The sequence below is a fragment of the Buceros rhinoceros genome, unplaced genomic scaffold, assembly GCF_000710305.1.
Source record: "Buceros rhinoceros silvestris isolate BGI_N320 unplaced genomic scaffold, ASM71030v1 scaffold23010, whole genome shotgun sequence".
NCBI lineage: Eukaryota > Metazoa > Chordata > Aves > Bucerotiformes > Bucerotidae > Buceros > Buceros rhinoceros.
In genome coordinates, this window is record NW_010390537.1 from 24832 (window position 1) to 43375 (window position 18544).

General features: G+C 40.2%; 1 protein-coding gene across 1 annotated transcript in view; it reads right to left on the minus strand.

The window, feature by feature from the left end:
• Positions 1–8636: 8636 nt before the first annotated feature.
• Positions 8637–18544, minus strand: part of LOC104495294 (excitatory amino acid transporter 5-like) — a 54656-nt gene continuing 44748 nt past the window's right edge. Inside the window, exons 8-11 of the mRNA XM_010138249.1 lie at positions 18091–18285; positions 14738–14872; positions 11033–11132; positions 8637–8873 (exon numbers count right to left, since the gene is read on the minus strand). Of these exons, the coding sequence (XP_010136551.1) occupies positions 8637–8873; positions 11033–11132; positions 14738–14872; positions 18091–18285 (667 nt within the window). The remainder of the gene's footprint in view (positions 8874–11032; positions 11133–14737; positions 14873–18090; positions 18286–18544) is intronic.

The following is an 18544-nucleotide window of genomic DNA, read 5'->3' on the forward strand; positions in this document are numbered from 1 at the left end:
AGGCTGCAAAGTGCTCCCTTGGGGGAGCAGCAGCAGCAGCAGCTCCTAACGCCTGGCAGACCTCTGGCAGCAGCACAGCATCTCTGCAGGGCTACGTCCCCCGAGACCTCCCAACCACCCTCCTAGCAGCCAGCTCTGGGTCAGACAGCCATGCTGGGGAGATTTGCTGGATCTTCTGAACAAAAAACTAGCTGCTTTGGAGACTTGGAGATTATTTTTCTTAGCTTCCTCCCATAAATACTCAGGATTGTCCATTAAAAAGGCAGCTGGGGAAAGGATCTTCCAATTCCTGCAGGTGCTGCAGAGTCAGGCTGGGAGACACTTACGGTACAAAACCCCTTCTTTTCTGCTAGATGTGACTTTTTCCTGAGAAGGCTGAGGATCTGGGGTAGCAGAAGTTAGGTGTGTGCAGGAGTGAGGCTATAGACCTGCATTAACAGGTGAGAACAAGAAGTGTCCTCCCTGGGAGCCACCTGCCGTTTCTTCTGCTCCTCAGTGGCCCACCCAGAGGGGGGAGGCAGGAGGAGTCTGACTGAAACTTCACAGTTGTTCTCTTTTGACATGGGTTCCTGATGGTCGGTAAGAGTTTAGTTTATGATGGCATTTGTCAACATGTTGACTGAGACCACTAACATGTTGACAAATTTTGCTTACAAAAAATAGTAAGAATAGAGAAATATTTTACAAATAATATTTTTGATGGGAAGCAGTCCTTGGAAAGCTTCTGTAGTATAATCCAATAACCTATTAACTGATTTCATTCTATACTGTAATATTGTTGAGTCTTTCTTTCTGGCTTTAGGAATAGTTGTCCTAAAAACTTAAACAGATAGCAAATTTTTATAATATGACTTGAGCCTTGTTTTTTCAACATGTTTCCTTCTCTAATGGGATAAATTTATGGAGGTCATTGTAATTGCTTTATTATGTTGCTAGTGGAAGAGCAGGGAGTTAATTTCCTAAAGAACTCCATTTCCTTTAGTGAGGAAAATATTGGTGTGCCCTGTAGCTCTGATTCATACTGCTATTGTAAAGTCAGCCAGCTGTGAGATATATGTGGCAGCAGTGGATGATAAATGTGTTCTAATAATCCAGTATGCAGAGTGTTTCCATAAAAATTCTTCAGTAGTATCCAAGGACGTTAAACAGTCCATCAATAAAGTCCTTCTTTAAATGGTTTTGAATCAGTTAAAGGCTGTTTTAATGCACAGTTGTACAGGCTATCTCAAGTTTTCCCCATGGTAGTTCCAGAATCTGTTTTTAGCATATGATTATGATACTGCCGAGAACGTTGCTGCTGATAAAAATTTAGATTGATCTGCAGTATTCTCAGCTCCAGTTGCAGACAAGAAGTGAATGAGTCTCGTGGTTTTATTACCTAGGATACAATTGCATGTTTATTGACAGTCATCAAATAAGTTAGCTTTAAAAAAATCTTTTCTTAGGATATAGCTTTTATACAGGATTAAAACTAACTTTATATCTCTCCCTTCCTTTGTGGTGGTCTTCTGATTTGGATCTGTTTAATTCAAATGCAGCAGTGGGATAAAACTCAAAGCACTTCACTGATGCACTGAAGACAAGAGAGTTGCTGCACTGTGAGGCTTTCACAGCTTAAAAGACAAAAGATTTGGCACTGAAAGACTCACTTTGGTTGTTACTACTCTCGCAATAAAGCTGGTAGGAAGAACCAAAGTGGATCTTCCAATGCCAAACCACGCAGGAACAAATGATGTGAGTCCTCCAGGTTCTTCCCATGTGCTTTCAGGGAGAGGAGTAACAAAAAGTCTGGAATGCAGATGATCTCTAATCTTCTTGTGAAATTTACTCTGGAAAGCAGCAGATTACTTGCACAGAAAGGACAGTGTGGAGCTGCACATTACTCCTGTGCAGAGCACCGGGGAGAAACCACTGAGAATGAGTAGTTGCAGTGGAAATTCTCTTCATTGGAGAGCTTTGAGACTTCCTTTCTGAATTTTCTGCTAGTGCTAGCTCCAACCACAGTGCTGGAGTGATATCTTCCTGTCCACCCTGATTCCTATCTCCCCAGATATTTGGTTAGGAAGGATTTCATGTCAGAGAAATGCTTTCTTCTATTAAAAAAACTGAGAAGATTGGGTGATTTATTCTAAAACAAAGGCTATAAATTTACCAATTAAACTATCAATAAAATACAGACTATCCAAATCTCTGTTCTTTCCACTTGTTTTCAAGAAAACTCATTAATTGTAAAAGAACTATTTGAAGTATTTAAATGGGAAAGAAGATGGGAGATTAGGGTTGAAAATACTCCGTTTGACTTAGTGCTATATAATTTCCACATGTTTTTAATAGCCTAGTGGTAAAACCCAATAAAACCACTAGAAGCAATGAAATCATAATGAAACATCTCAAGGTCAGTCTTGTTTTTCTTTTGGTTTTGCCATTTAGCCCATACAGTCTTTGTAGCAGATGTAATGTGAGATATCTGTGAACATAAAACACTTCTTGTTTTGCTTCTCCTGCTTTTTCCATCTTATTAAAATACCCTTATTGGGGAAAAAGAAAAAAAAAAAGGTGGAGCGGGGGGAAAGCTAGAGAGGTTACACCCTTGTTAGGAAAGTTCAAAAGCAACACTTAACCACAGTAAGTTTCATGTGGTGGGTCAGACCCTGGCTTTCGGTTAGCATTGTGTGCAGACACATAGAAGCATACATTTCATTCCTAAATGACATGCAGATACCTCTTTGTGATGAAAGATGACTGCTTTCAAAGCAACAGATGTACCTTGCAGAAGAAAAACTGCTATGATGGAACCTGAAAAGCAGAGCTATGACCCAGTGCCATGGGAAGTCTAGGGTTTTGTAACGACTTGATTGAAAACGCTTCGGGAGGAGTATTTGTTCTTGTGCTGGACTGAGTGCTCTGTGCTAGTTGGGAGGAAGGACAGCATGCCCTACCACCAAAAGTCTTTGTGGGAGTACAAATAAGTTTTTGTCATATCACAAATAGAAGCAAAAGACTTGTTCCATTAAATGCATAGTCTGATCCAGTAATTTTCAGTGAGTGAGAAGCAGCCAAGAATTAGCTGTGAAGGGGTGACTAGTGAGTCACAGATGCTTGTGGATATCTGCAGGCCTGTCTTTAGTGGCCATTCCCAAGCAGAAGCTTTGTAAGGAGAGGGATGGCTTGATCCATCCCTACGTCTCCAGCTGTTCGTACCTTTGCATCTTGGAGCCAGGAAGGAGGTTTGATTCTATGTAGGACAAGGAGTGATTAAGCACTCTTCCTCTTCACCTAGCAATACCCACCATTTTCTCTTCCTGAAGCCGTCCTTCTTTGTCCCCCAAAATACCACTCCTCAGTAGCAGATTGCTATGATTTTATTTTGAGAGGCTGTAAATTATCTAAAATATCCCGTGACATAAATCTGCCACAAGTCTCAGCTGTGTCAAATCCATTCCCATATATCATCTTCTAGGCTATGGAGATCCAACTGTTGCTCCTTTGTAAATGATGGAATGTGAGGTTCTCACATTAAAACCTAAAACAGGAGCCTGGCAGTTCCTGTGACTATTCTGAGTAGTGATCCTGTGCTTCTGTGAGACAGAAGTGGCTAATCCAAGGTAATCTTTAAGAGTTTGCTTTAACGTGTTTTGTAACTGTCTTAGTCTTCAGCTGTTTTATCCTTACCATGTAACACCCCATTGAATTAGAAAACTATTTTTTCTCTGTTTATAGATGGGAAGCAAACCCTGAGTTCTTGTGGTCACTTGACCATGAGATCACATGAGAAATCTGCAACAGTGAATAATGAACTGAACTTAAGCAGTGACCACCCTTCCTGTTGTATTGACCTCATCCATTTGGGGTTTTGTGGGACAAACCCTCTTATAAATTCCAGAAATACCAATCAGTATGCTCTAAAGCAATCAGGAATGCAATTTTGAGCATATGTTGCCTCCTCAGTTGTATGTGAAATCACAATGAGGAATTTAATACAAGTATTTCATTTGCAGCTTGGCCCTTAGTGCATGGATGCATTAAATTTGGCTATTCTGTGGCCTTTTTTTCAAATGTAGCGAAGTCAGATATTTTCCACTCATCATTGCAAAAAGATGTGCTCCCTCATTGCAAGATAGGCAGCAGTAGTGTTTCTGTAAAACCTGGCTTTCTCTCCTCACTGTATTTAGTCCTCATCTGGAGGGCTGTGATCTCACCAGCTTAGTGCCTGAAGGGGAGAACCAGCAGTTCCTCACTGCCACTGTGACTGTGATGAAAGGTAGCTGTCTTAAAGCTGACTTAAAAATGCACCTGGTTGTTCAGCAGAGACACAGACACAGGAGTACTTGGCATTGGGCAAGATCAAAGGCAGCCTGAGTTTTCCAAATTCAATTCATTTCTCAGGTTACACATTTTGCTTCCACACATCAACCACCTTCTGCTCATAGTTACCTCATTTCTAAGAAAAGCACAGAAAGGACTGAGGTCATTTCCAAGACTATCCATCTGGTTTGAAGATGAAGCTTTCCATCTGCTTTGAAGGTATTACAGATCAGTTCGCTGTTGTTAAAAAGGGATTAAAATTAATGTTCGTTGTAGCATTGGAAGCGAGAGCTCATCAAATGGGTATTTTACAGAGTTACTGTATTTTCTAGGATTGCTAGTATGGTATGGAGTGATTCCAGAGTTTGTTTCGGCTAATTATTTAGATCATCTTATTTGTATATTGGGATACCTATTCAGGTGGCACAAATAAGCTTTGTTGCCATTAAGTCATTTAAGTGGCATCAGTTAAGACTAGCTAAGAATGTAACTATTAATTCTGTAACGTCTATGTTTGGGTTCACAGCCAAAAGCTCTTGGGACTTAGTGGGATGCGTAAGTGCTCTGGTTGTGTCTCTTTCTCCCAGTTCTGATTCTTGCACAAGGATTTATTACAGCAATTCAACACTTCAAAACTTCCTTGGCATTGGCAAAATCCTCAATAACCTGTTTTAAGATGTCTTTAACGATGTTTCAAGCCACAACAACCTGTAGTGGCTTCTTTCCTCTCAGTAGCATCTCTAGAGCAATGCAGTTGCAAATTAACCAGCCTACAACTGTCTCTCATAAGTGTGTATTAATTTGGGTTACTTCTCAAATTATTTCTTTCCTAGCTGTATACATTGCACCACCTTTCTTAATTATCTTCTCTCCCTCCTCAACGCTCTCTTCTAGTGTCTTGAGTATATTTTAATTGGCTACATTTCCTTTCTTTTTACGAGGGGGAGGCAACTTCAAAATAAGATTGAATGTTGCCAGTTAAGAAATATGTTTTTTCCACATATACTTGAGAGTATTGCATGAAACTGCTGTAGTTAGTGATTGATTGGTTGATTTATCAATTTTTTTAATATAAAAGTTTTGAGACTATGAAGGTCACACATTTGTTTTTGTGCTCTGAAAGTAGGAGAAACATATTTACCAATACAAATCTTGCACTCTAATTTGATAACCAACAGCTTCATTATTTTCGTTGGAAGGGAGTCTGATTATAGCTGAGAAGTGTGAACAGACCTATGCAGGCAAATACGATATGGAACCTACTGCTAGCCCACCAAGCTGCTTGACAACAAACACCATGAGACACAGAAAATAGCTAACGTGGAGGAAAACTTACCATAAAAATTATTTTAACTTCAGCATTAAAAAACTTCAGTGTTAACTGCCTCTCCCCAGTTAACGGTGGTGTCTTGTGTTCAGTACAGAAGGACTGCAGTAGCAGTCAGGTGCCCCAGTCAAGGTCACACTACACTAAGCAATAACTATTTACCAGAACAAAAACATAAGGGCCTCTAGTTAGCAGTATTTGATATCACAAATGATAAAGGTCAGGTGAAAAACATCCTCCCAGCTGAATGGGAGGCACATATTGGTGCACAACCCAAGTTTTAGAGATCCAATCAATATAATGGAAAAAGAACTACATTTCAAATTTGCAAAGCAAAACTGGACGCTCTTTGAACAGGCTTTGAATGCAGAAGGCTAATTTTAAAATAGCCTGTTGGTTCCATAAAGGTAAGCTTTCACACACGAGACATCCACATTCCCTACTTGCTAGAGTGTAAAGGGCAAAATAGCAGTTTTCTTTGTTGTGTAGGACTACAGTAGCACAACTGGCTGCCTCTTCTGGTCTTCAATACTTCATCTCATCTGAAGTTCTCCTTGTAGAAGTCACAGCTTCTTAGCACTGAAGTTGGCTTAGACTTCTTGAGACATGACTAAGCTGAAGAGTGTCAGACTAAGCTGTCTCGGGCAAGTGGGCACTTTGGATTTGCACTTTTGTACTTAGCCAAAGTCATGGGTGGCTGGAGAAGAAGGTGGTGGTAAGGCTAGCAGTACTTTCTGCTTGGCAGACCATGGCACCTTGGCATAGTGTGTGGGCAGACTCGTCTATAATCACTTAGTTTGGAACTATTCATTCCAAACCTTGGATCTACTTGGCCTCTTTCATCATAATTTTTTATCTGTGCAAAGTGCTTGTGAAGTGATAGATGACTGGTGGGGTTTGCTGTCACTTCACTAGCTGTAATTGACTACGTGAAGTTGAAACTTTGTGTTATGGTTTCTTTGCTGGCAAAGTCAGCATGCAGAGATCCTGCCCTCTCCACATGCGCTTATGTGTTTCATCCCTGGCTGCTTGTTCTTGTCCCTATGTCACCCCTTCACTGGTGTTGGCACAACTCTCTGCTAGGATTGTGCTAAAAACATACATGAACTGGTTTGAATTAAAAATACTTCTCATCTGTTTCTTCATCTGGCCCCATAAATAATTGGTTCTGTACAGCTGGGAGAGGAGGGAGGCACTGCAGGGACAAATGGACCGCTGGGGAAGGATGAAGGGGACCTGCTGGAGCTGCCTGTGATGCTGAAAGTATCAGATGTTGTGTTTGTCAGCTAACACTTCTGCCCATTCAGAGAGGCACAGACCAGCCTCAGCTCTCCCAGATCACTCCTTTTACTGCCACTCTGTAGAGCAGGTCAGTCTATTATAGGAATTGTTCAGGAGCAAATGGTTCTGAATAGTTTCAGTTCTTCCCTATTCTTCGTGTTCTGTGTTTGTTGTTCTCACTCTAGGATCAAATCAGGAAAATAGTTACCAACTGCATGTATTTTCAAATTAATACATAATTTCTGAGGAATTATAGGCAAAGAAGATGTGTGTTTGTTCTTTCTGTCTTTACCATTTGATATTTAAAGTACCTATACTACAGCCCTCTGAGGCAACTAATTAGTGCAGGACAAAAGAAATAGTCTAAACAGGAGCCCTCAAAGAAGAGGGCACATCCCAGAAAAACAATTAATTGAGTGCAGAAATTGTCCTTTTTGACTGTTTTTTTTTTTCTTCTACAGATGAGAGGAGCATCTTAGAATACCAGGCACATGTTATCTGAAACTGGTATGCCACGCGTAGTTAACTATAATGTCAAGTGCATTGGTATGAACTAGTATGTAATCTCTGGACCTCATCCCAACTTTTGAAAAGGTCTCCTCACTTCCCCTCTCCATTTTGGCAGAGAAATAAGAAGACACTAATAGTAGTAGTGCACAGACAGCCTGTTTTTAAATAGCAAGTTTATTAAAAATGTTCTCTATCACAAACATTGGAAACATACTCAGCAGACTTTATTGTAACTGAAAGATTCAGTAGGTCAACCACTGACTTACAGAAACAATGGGCTGGTTTCCACACAGCTCCTCACAAAGCCCCAATATTACTCAGCATCATCAGGTTCCAGTTTGTGTTCAGTCTGCCCTTAGGATGAAGCGTGTGGGTTTATACATAGTTACAGAAAAGCAGCCTACAGATTACAGGAGAGGACACGTTAGCACCAGTGCTTATGGATTAGGGCTCGCATCGCCTCTGCCTCTGCACATGCATGGTACTGACTCTACTGAAGAGTTAGGGTAAAAAAAGGTTAACAAATCTGGCACTTGGAAGGCAAACTGTGCTCTGCAGTGACCCAGGAATCCTTTGTGTTACGTATCACACTTGAGTGCCTCTCTCTGAAGGCTGCCCACCAGGGTTACTTTAATGTGCTTTCTTGTAAAAATGCGCACTTTGCTTCCCCTCTCTTCAGGTGTAATTCAGTAATACATAACCCCTTGAGATCAGGAAATCAGTGTGATTTTCTTACTGCTGTTCTAAAGCTAAGCAAAACCTCTGTATTTAGCAAAATTAGACAAAATTAGTATCTTCAGTGGTTTTGGTGAAACATTTTCACATAGCAAAAAGACTACATAAATACACTCTTCATAATTACTGAGATTCACAAAAAAAGGCTTTGGTTAGAAAATCAAAAAGGGTCAAATAAAAAAACTTTAAAAAAAAATAAGCCAAAGGAGCGTCAAATACTATACTGGAGTCAAATGAGTGCAGAATAAAACAGTAGTAGTCCATTATTCAGTATTAAAAACTTCGACCTAAAGAAGCCCACATCTCTTGCAGGCTGTGCGCCTTTCCTGGCGTTCACAGCTGGTCTCCTAGCTCCAGTACAAGCAGGGTGGCAATAACTCCACATTTTCCTGTTCAAGGCAAAGAGTCCCTCTTCCAGCTGCGAGGTAGAGATTGGGTATCAGGTCCCTGGGGTGTGAGATACCACTGAGTGTAGCAGTTACACATTTGTTTCCAGTTCATTTATTTCAATAGTGCAGTGGTCTTTACTGTTGGATTTCTTAGTGTGATTCTCCACTGGAGTTTCTTCTTGCTCCACTTGTACGGGTGTGTGGTGCTGAAACGCTTTCACTGTTTCTGGTCCACGAGATTCATTCATGGTCTTCACACAGCCATTTCTCTGGTAAGCCACAATCTGATGGGTGTTAACAGGCTTAGTTTCACAGATCAATGGCACCTATGTGAAAAGCATTAAGATCTGGAATACTGCCACTGTTTGCTGTATACAGCAGGAAAGGAATTCTTGCTTTGAAAGCCTGTGGTCTGCTTTACATTCACCAGGATTATCTAGGGCCTCCACAGACTTCCAGGACCTGTTTCTCATATACGCTAAAGCATCTTTGCACCATCTGGATAAAGTGAAGGTGTCTCTTAAGTATGTAAAAATGCAAATTTACAACTCAAATTTAACTTATACTCACAGTTATAACTGCTTACATCTGTAAAGCGATGGAAGTAGGGTAAAAAAACCCTAAAATTTCAGGGCTAAGTTCGAAAGATGCGGACTCTCAATGACCAGTATCCTGAGGCCTGGGTGGTGCTTGCTCTTGAGTGCAATTACATGGAGGAGTAAGTCCTTAGTTGTTGCCTTCTGCCTGTCTCCTAACCCAATAAACCAACACCTGCCTTTTCAGTTTGCACTGTTTCAAAAGAAATAAAGAGCATTTTATTGACTGATTCATAAGTTAAATATTGAAGTGTCTTTTAAATCAAACCAGAAGTTCTGAAAAGGGGAAAATAAGACGTAAATACTGGCAGAGAAAAGAGGTGGGCATGCAGCTGAGAAAATCTGGCCTTTGGGTATACATTACTAACTCCACAAATCATGAAGCCAAAATGTACGGCAGACTAATGGTATATTTTAATACAATTTTAGAGCACGATGCAAAGAAAGATCTCTTCATGGATGACTAAATAATCCCCTTAGGAGGGATTTTATATTCTTGAAACATCTCTTCTCGAGTTCTGACTGAGTTCTAAATATAGCAATGAAATGTCAGGAGCCCTGTGTTATGCAGGAACTCAAACTACACTTTTGGGTTTGTGATGGATGACATACCTTAATATTAGCTTGTATGTTTATTTTCTTTTTTTGTAGCTAGCTACATGTGTAGCCCATATATTCAGGCTTAATTGTGAATATATGACAGTAATTACTGTCGACAGTAATTACTGTCAACAGTAATTACTGCAGGTGCTGAGTACCTCAGAGGATAAGGCCAGTCTTTCTATATAAAATTTGAAAGAGCAGGAATTTTAAATGCATGTTGTAGGAAGGCATGAGAATGGGATTTATGAGAAAGACTGTCTGTAAAAGGAAGAAATAATAATAGAAATAAAACTTTTCTATTAATACTGTTGTTATTTGTAGATTACTACAAATGTTGCACAGAAATGAAACATGTCTTGTGAAAATCAGTTCTGATGAAGAAACTTCTCTGTATAAACTATTCTGTCATGGTGGAACAAAAGCTAGTGAGAGTCTGACACGGGCTGAAATGCTTGGAGGTTAGCACCTCCAAGCATGATGGGCTCATGGAATTAGGAATCTCCTTTGTCAAGGCTCTGAAGGAAGGGCGTAAGAAGTAGTTTCTGGTATCAGCAAAGCCTGAATGAGGCTTGACAAGAAGGAAAGGAAAAAAGCTTAATAGTGGAGGGAGGAAGGGGCAGAATACAAAGGTACGTGTGCTGTATGGAATAAGATACAGAGAAGGAAAGACAAAGATTTATGGAGGGACTTGTATTAAATGTAGAAGGCATGAAGATGGCTAGGAATGAATTCTAGAATGGAGCAATGGGCTTGTACTAGTCCAGAAAGGAAACTATGGTTATGCTAACAGTCAGAATCTTGAAACACCCGGGATAGTTGCTTTTGTTGTGAGCTTATTGATTATGCATATATACACTCACAGATACCTTTACCTACCCCTACACACAAATACTCAAGGACATTTGTCACTCTGCTCTGTTGCTGGTCACATTTTTAGCAGAAGGATGATTTACAGGCCTGTCAGGATATAGATACTGGGTGTGGAACTCCTAGTTCCAGAATCTCACACATTCTGTGAAATTCTGAAGCAGCTGCTTCTCTTGCTCCCAGCCCCAGTATGTCAGACACAGCTGGCTGGCAAGCTTTGAACTTGAGTGACTTTTTGTATGACCTCATGGAAAAGGACCCCTCCATCCCATCTGGCTAAGCAGCACATTGCCCAATTCTGTCCTCTCTCTGAAATACCTTTTATAAACTAGATGAAACAAACGTGGGAGGCTGAGAGCTCACAGGCTCTTTGCCATAATAGGCACACACTGACACACCCTGGCTCAAGGCATTTTTACCTCATCACCATCCTTGACAAACTCCTTCCGGCAGATGTGGGCCATGATCCCAGCAGCCAGTGCATCTCCCAGGACATTGATCATTGTTCTAAACCTGTCTCTGGAAAGTGAAATAGTAATGGTAAGTTGTTTTGGCTCTTTGGATACCTCCTATGCCTTCATCACTGCAGTAATTAGAGCTGAAGGCCAGTTTCACTGTTTCTATGAGCTAACAAGTTTAGAAATGGTAATAAGGAGTTTGGTATGGGGCAGCCGCTACTTACTGATCTGCTCAGTTGGGTTTTCCTCTCGTTTTGGAGCTCACTGCACTGTGCCGCCATATACATATATGGCATACGTATGCCATACATGTAACCCTACACATGCACGCTGATTCAGCACTTAAAAAGGTTTAAAACAGCAGATTAACACTGTATTCATGTCCCAGTTTTTATGGTGAAGTCCAGTATTATGGCCTGATTTGGAGGCTGGTGCTGCAAATGTCTTAATTCAATAAAAGTAGAGGGCAGCCAGTACAAGTAACCTTTTATCAGTTATCAAGGTCCCAATCTCTGCAACCAAAGTGCTAGTTAAGAAGATTATTGTATGGCTAGAATGTGCAGAATACAATCAAAATTATTCAGAAGATTGCTAAATACCCATGCTCACAAATGGAACAGGTACTGGCCATATTTAAATCATGTTTGTTTCTGAAAAAGGTTGCTATGGCTACCAGCAGCTCTTAAAGATTCTTCATTTTCAGTTACCGTCTTTTCCAATTTCAATTTGTATGCTTGATGGTGCTTTGTATGTATACGGTTTCTCTAATTTTTAATTATTCATTTATGGGTTCATTTCTTCACTGTTTACACCTTCTGCCTACTGTCTAAAAAATAAATCTGTTAAAATACAAACTGCAAATACACGGAAGTAAGTGGTTGTCATCGACAAGTGTTAGACTTAAATCAGCTTGGAATCTAGTAGTTAAAATTGACAAGATTTCAAATAGATGATATAGCTTTTAAGTCTGAAATATATCATGCCTTTTCCAAGAAAAACATGCACATCTGAAAAATGTGTCATATTAGTAACTTAATTTATAAATGTGGGTTATAAAATGGAGGTTCAGAGATCTCCAGATGTTTGGCTTATTAAAGCCAGTGACAGTCCAATATTAACAGTGCTCAGATTTCTGATCTTGTGTCTTAATATAGAAAAGAATTGAAACTGTGGGCTGATTATTTTTTTCAACTATTTTAGGCATGTACTCTGTGCAGGCAAATGTTTATGCAATTGCTTGCTTAATTAGTGTCAAAGTTCCTGCATGAAAGGTTATTTGCACGTGCAGTTACCCAACTTGTACATGCAATTGCAAATAACTTCAGCAATAATATTCCACAGCCTACACCTAGATATGGTTGTGGACTCACAACTCTGCATAGGACATATACTGGTTTGCTGAAGCCATTTTGCTAATTCCAGCTGTTCTGATTTTGGGTCTGGCCTTGAGGAAAATTCCCACAAGAATATGCTAATCAGAGAAAAATACTGTTACAGCACATATTGACGTATGTTCCTGTTACACTTAAACTTCTTTTCCTTGGTTGATCATCAGATTTTGATTCTTGGAAAGATACTCTGAGTCGTTAATTTTGAATTGTGCAGAGAGTCAGCTGTAGTAGAGAAGAAGGTCTATGAGCAGAGCTCAAGTGTTTGCACTCCCTTTTGGACTCTGATTAGCATCTCTTCTGAAAACTGGATTTCTTCTGAGGAAACAGTGCACCACACTGAAATTCTTAGGAAAATGGATTGCCTAGCACGTTGATTGACCAGTTCATTCCATGTTTCTGTGTGTATGGAGTAGTCTGCACTAGACATGAGTAGCAACACACTGCACATCACTGACATTTCTCCACTGAGAGCCCAATCTGCTGCTAGTGGCATTTCTTTGAGTACAAACATGAGTCAGGTGTTGCAATGGTATTTTAGCTTCAGGTGATATTATTAAAGATGAAAAACTTTAACCATGCGTTTAATAAATCAGCTGAGAAACCTCTTGTATTTCTTTGTCTCTAGGCACTAGCTAAAGGTATGAAGTTCACATACGTGCCATGGCTACCTAAATGAGTTCTAATATCTGCAGTGCATTGTAAAGGGATCTCACAGTCCTGTGAGATCATCTAACCAGCCACCTTTGAGGATTCTTCACACTCCACTACTTCCAAAACTAATACTGAACATATTCATTGTGTCAACCATGTTGACACTTTGCATCTGCAGGCTCTTGAAACCAACAAGTGCCAAAATATAGAAATATACTTATTGTATGAAAGGTCATCTGCAAAAGATAGACAACTGCGTCTGTTCCTTGCTCACTTTTTAATACCATCTGGAACTGTAGCCTGAAAAAGTTTTTTGTCTGTTGTTTTGAAAAGTTTATATATGCTGGAAAATCTACTGGAAAAACAATGAAATGTTGATGTTGCAAGAGCTGGGCAAAACCTGAGCAATATAGAGGGGAAAGGCTTTTGTAATACAGCTTAAAATACTTTGGTTTTGTGGTGCTTCATTAACTACTGAGCTTCAGTGACTAGCATTAGAAAGGATCTTATTACAATCTGAACTGCCACTCCTAAGTTTAGGTGCCCACAGCAAGAATTACTTATCCTTCACAGAAGAATATTCCTGATATTTCTAGAATAAAGTGTATCTTAAAACAAGCATATGACACAACACTCATGACACCATTACACTGAACAGGAAAGTAAGTAATTTCTTCTCACAATTCTTTGTGCAATAAATCAGTGGCTTAAAGTTCAATAAAGTAGTTATATAACAGAATGGACTTGTAACACATTTTTAGCCAGAACCTTGGTGTAATGAAACTTCACTGTATTAATGGAGATATATTTTATAGATTAAATAAAAAATAATATGGACTATTTCCTTGTGGATGCATACATTAGTTATGTAGTGAATTGAAATATTAATGAGGTAGGGATGAGTATTTTACAATTCATCTTCCTAGACTATTCAAAATTGATTGATTGATTGAGTTCTGGACATTTACATGAAAGTTAAGAGTTCAAATAAACCACTCCTTATGAATTTTTAAAGTAAAGTAGCTCTTCTCATGGGTGATGTGGATCTCTTTTATTCTGAGTGTGTTAAGTCTTAGCCTCTGCTGTAAAATCAGTGATTAGGGATGCAGCAAAGTAACCTTTCTACAGAATGGCTGCGCTTGCAGAACATGGAGCCACTTTCTTTGCCCCAATACCCTTCTAGATAAAAAATGTTCTTAAGTTTTCCCATGATCTGACTTAAGGTAGCTACTTTGGTCTACTTCTTCATCGTCCCTGCTTGTGAATGTGAAGCACAACTGATCACTGTTGTCTTTAGGGCAATCTTATCTATATCCAAAATTGCTGTGGTGACCTCTTTCAGCCTGCTCTGGATTTAGACTAAACGAACTCGCTTCTTCAGCCTTTCCATGTAGGTCATATTGTTCAAGTTTCACCTAGGCTCTCTTTCACTTTTCTGTGTCTTTTTTCAATTAATACCTGCTTCAGTGGAGTATTTAATCTTAGGCCATAATAGCACCATTTCAACCAAAATAATTACTTCCCATGCCTTTTATGTGTATCTGTGTTATTATAACCCTGGAGAGCATTTGCATTTTTAGCAATGTTGCCACACTGGAAACCTCAAAAGCCTGATGTTACTTACAGTGCCCAGTCAACGGCAATAATCAACGTGATGTCATCTGTTGGGAGCCCAACCGAGGTCAGCACAATGACCATTGTCACCAGGCCAGCTTGCGGGATACCTGCAGCACCAATGCTGGCAGCTGTTGCTGTGATACTTTGACAAAGAAAGAAAGGAATAAGTTTACCAATGATGGGTTGCTCTGCAAGAAACCACACCATGATTCTACAAGAGCTTTTCTAAACCGTAATCCTTCTTACACAAGCCACTGCACAGAATTGCCAGTGTTTTGTGGACAAAAGCCAGGTCAGAGAGGAAGAACAGGCCATTCGCTCTGCCCAGTGCTAAATTCTCACCCTCCACCTTTGCAGCCCAGGAACTGGCAGGGCAATTCTGTTATCTCTGAATATCCCAAGTGCAGAGAAAGGTGGGTAGCCAGGCTGGGAGCTTCTCTGAGTTACATCAGCTTCTTGTGGGTCATAGCATGCCATGAATCTGCCAGCACTCCTCATCACTGCTTCACCCTTGGCAGCAGAGCTGCCAGCAGACATCTCTGAGTCATCACTGGCAGTTCCTGTGCTGGGCAAATCTGCGGCTGGCTCTTTAATGTCAATCCACCACAAAGAGGCTGGGCCAAGGGTAGAGAGGCTGGGGCAAGGGCGAAGTCCTTGCATAGCACACGGAGCGTCTTTAATGTCAATCCACCACAAAGAGGCTGGGCCAAGGGTAGAGAGGCTGGGGCAAGGGCGAAGTCCTTGCATAGCACACGGCTTTGTATACTTGGATCTGTGAAGCAAGCGTGAATGTGACTGTATCTCTTCAGTTTCTGGAAAGTATTTTTACTTGACCTTCACACCATTTGTTCAGCCAGGCAAACAGAAATAAATGGAAGACCAGGGCAAGAGTGGGCCTGGCAGGCTTAACATTTTTTTTCATAATGCTTTTTAGGGGAGGGATTTAAATCCTTTTTCCAGGAGCAAAAGTGACTGGATATAGTCATTTCTGCCCATCTGGCCACTTCCAAGAGCTAGGCCATCCAGCAAAAAGACAAAAACCAAATGTCGATAATTGTAAAAAGAGGACATAAAGCATATACAGTGGTAATCCACTGCATTCATCGATGCAGAATTTCAGAGCTTTTGGCAAGCAGTTAAGTCTCATCAACCTCCTGTGATGGAAAATGAGGGTAACAGCCTTCACCCATATGGTAACTGAGACACAGAGATACCCAGTATCTTGCTCATAGCTGTACTGTGTACCAATAGAACAGCATCAGTATTTATAACTACAGCCCACTCCTGCAATAAAAAAAATAAATTTGCATGTGGGTGTGATGGGGAACAAGAAAGACTTAAAGCTGTATTTTGAAAAAGTTAGCTTGTATAGCACCCTAATCCAATGTAATGGCAGAGTATAGATAGGAAGGAAGGGGCAGAAGATCAGTAGGTGAATAATTATCATACAATGAACACTAAAAGGTTCCCCAGTTATTCTATAAACTGGCCAGCTGATTAGGACTGCTTCTGCCTCCTACGTCAGTTCAGGCCACAAAGTCTCATGACTTAATTAGGAGCAAATCCAGTAATATTTGACCAAGATTGTACAGGCAAGCTTACCTGCTGTGCCATTCAATTTTGACCTTAATGTAGATGTTCCTTTCTATAATACGCTCAAATGACAGAAATAAGATCTTTACTCTCTTTTTCTGCTACATCTAGATTTGCATAATCACATTGTCAAACTGTCAACCTGTATTTTACAAACTATGAGCAAAGTGGAGTGATTACTTTTCTAACATTTTCCCCCTCTGGCAAAAATATCCTGGCACTCAGGAATATTTGAATTTTATATCTCCAGGTCCTAAAGTGTCAAGATCTGGGGCAGGTTTGGCCCATAGTATACAGTTAGAATTTGGTTTAGATATTGAAAGTACTGAATGCATTGTGATTTCCTGTTCAACCCCCTTTCACTTGAAAGTCAGTCTTTTTATTTCTTTTCCTTTCTTGGATTTTCCAATCTTCATTTGTATTTTCCTTCTACCATCTTTACTTCTGTCTGGTCCTTATGTATTAGCACTTCATACAGAGAGTGAAAATAAAGAGGTAAAATAGGGTTCTGCTAAGAGAAAGCTAGAACTTACCTTCTTACCATTTACTATTACCCTCCTTCTTCATTTTTCAAATCACCATTCTCTGTTTCAAGTTATATGTAATGTCTGCCCACTCTCTGGGCCATATTTAGGGACCACATGCTGAAAACGTCTCCAAATTTATAATCACCAAAGACTAAATTTTAGCACACGGTCATTCCAATGATTTTCAGAGACCTAGTGAGCCTGAAGCAAGAGCTCATATGGGCACAATTAATTTCTTCTGTTTCTAGACTAACCAGATATTGCCAGAAGCCCATTAGCAAGTCTCAGCTGTCATCTGGTGTTAATGTCAGGACTCTCCTCTTCTTGTCATGAAGGTTTTCAAGTTCAGCAAAAGATGGGCAAAGCCCAGCAGTGTAAATGGGGCAGTGATGAGGTCACTGGGTGGGTAGGTAAGCAGATCTCAAATATGTTGCACAAAGCTCTGACTATGAGGAATGTTTTTCTAATCATTTGTTCCCTGCTGGAAACCTGCAGGTTTCAGTCCCCGGGGCATTCTTTGGCAGCCACTGGAGTTAGTCTGGCAGTAATTGTTCAGCTGGATCTTCTAGTCTTTCGGATCCATTACAGACCTTTCAAGGACAGTAAGCAGCTTGCTACCCATGGAGAACGTGGTTGTTTATTAAGTTTTCTGCTTCAATCAGCAGCAGAGAAGGCATTTATAAATTATCTGAGTAATAGGACATCTTCATGAAGACCTGCCCTGATAGTAGCATCTGTCCTCCTTCCCTGTTCCCCTACTCCTCCAAGGTTTGACAAAGTACTTCTTAACACATACTATTCTCTGTTATCTAATACAGAACTTTGAGGTTTGCATTTTTTTAACCTTTTCTCTCATGTAAAGATGCAAACCAGACTTAAAGTTGAAAACAATTCTGTCATTTGAAACAGCGTTTTGAACACCAGTAATAATAGTAAAATGTTCCAGTTCTAGTAAACTATCAATGGGTTGCCTAAAAGTAAAAATGAGACAGTTAGTTATCCTCAAACAGAAACATGCTTCCTGGTGTCCACGTGCTTCTGTTGAATAGTACCAGTACAATTTCTCTTTGTACAGTCCCTGTTCTCTGCATTACCTAAAATAAGCCATCCTACGAGGAGCACATCCTTTGACAGCAGCAAAGTTGAGTTTTGTCCTGAACATTGCTACACACATGGATCGTAAGAGTATCAGACTCAACAAAACAGGCAAATCACAGCATATGGAATTTGAGGTTTATACCTTATAGTAATAATCTGTCCAAAATCCAGCTCGTAGTTGTTTACTTGCGCAATAAAGATGGCAGCCACTGCCTCGTAGAGCGCTGTCCCATCCATGTTGATGGTGGCTCCCACAGGCAGCACAAACCTCGCAATCCTCCTGTCCACATGGTTATTCTCCAACAAGCACTTGAAAGTGATAGGCAGCGTGGCTGAGCTGCAAAACAGCAGAGAAGCACACATTGAATTATTTTTATTTCTGGGGAACAGAACAAATTGTAGGAAACCTGCTCCAGGCAGGGTAAATTTTACACTAACCACCTGAGCACTGCTTCTCATTCCTTGGTCTGCACGGGTACTCACTTGCCATGTAACTCACTCCTTTGCTTAAGGGAGGATAAAGACAGTTACATGTATAAATGCTAGATTTGGTGCAGATTTTGCTTCCCCCAAATTAAAAATGTCATTCTCTCTTT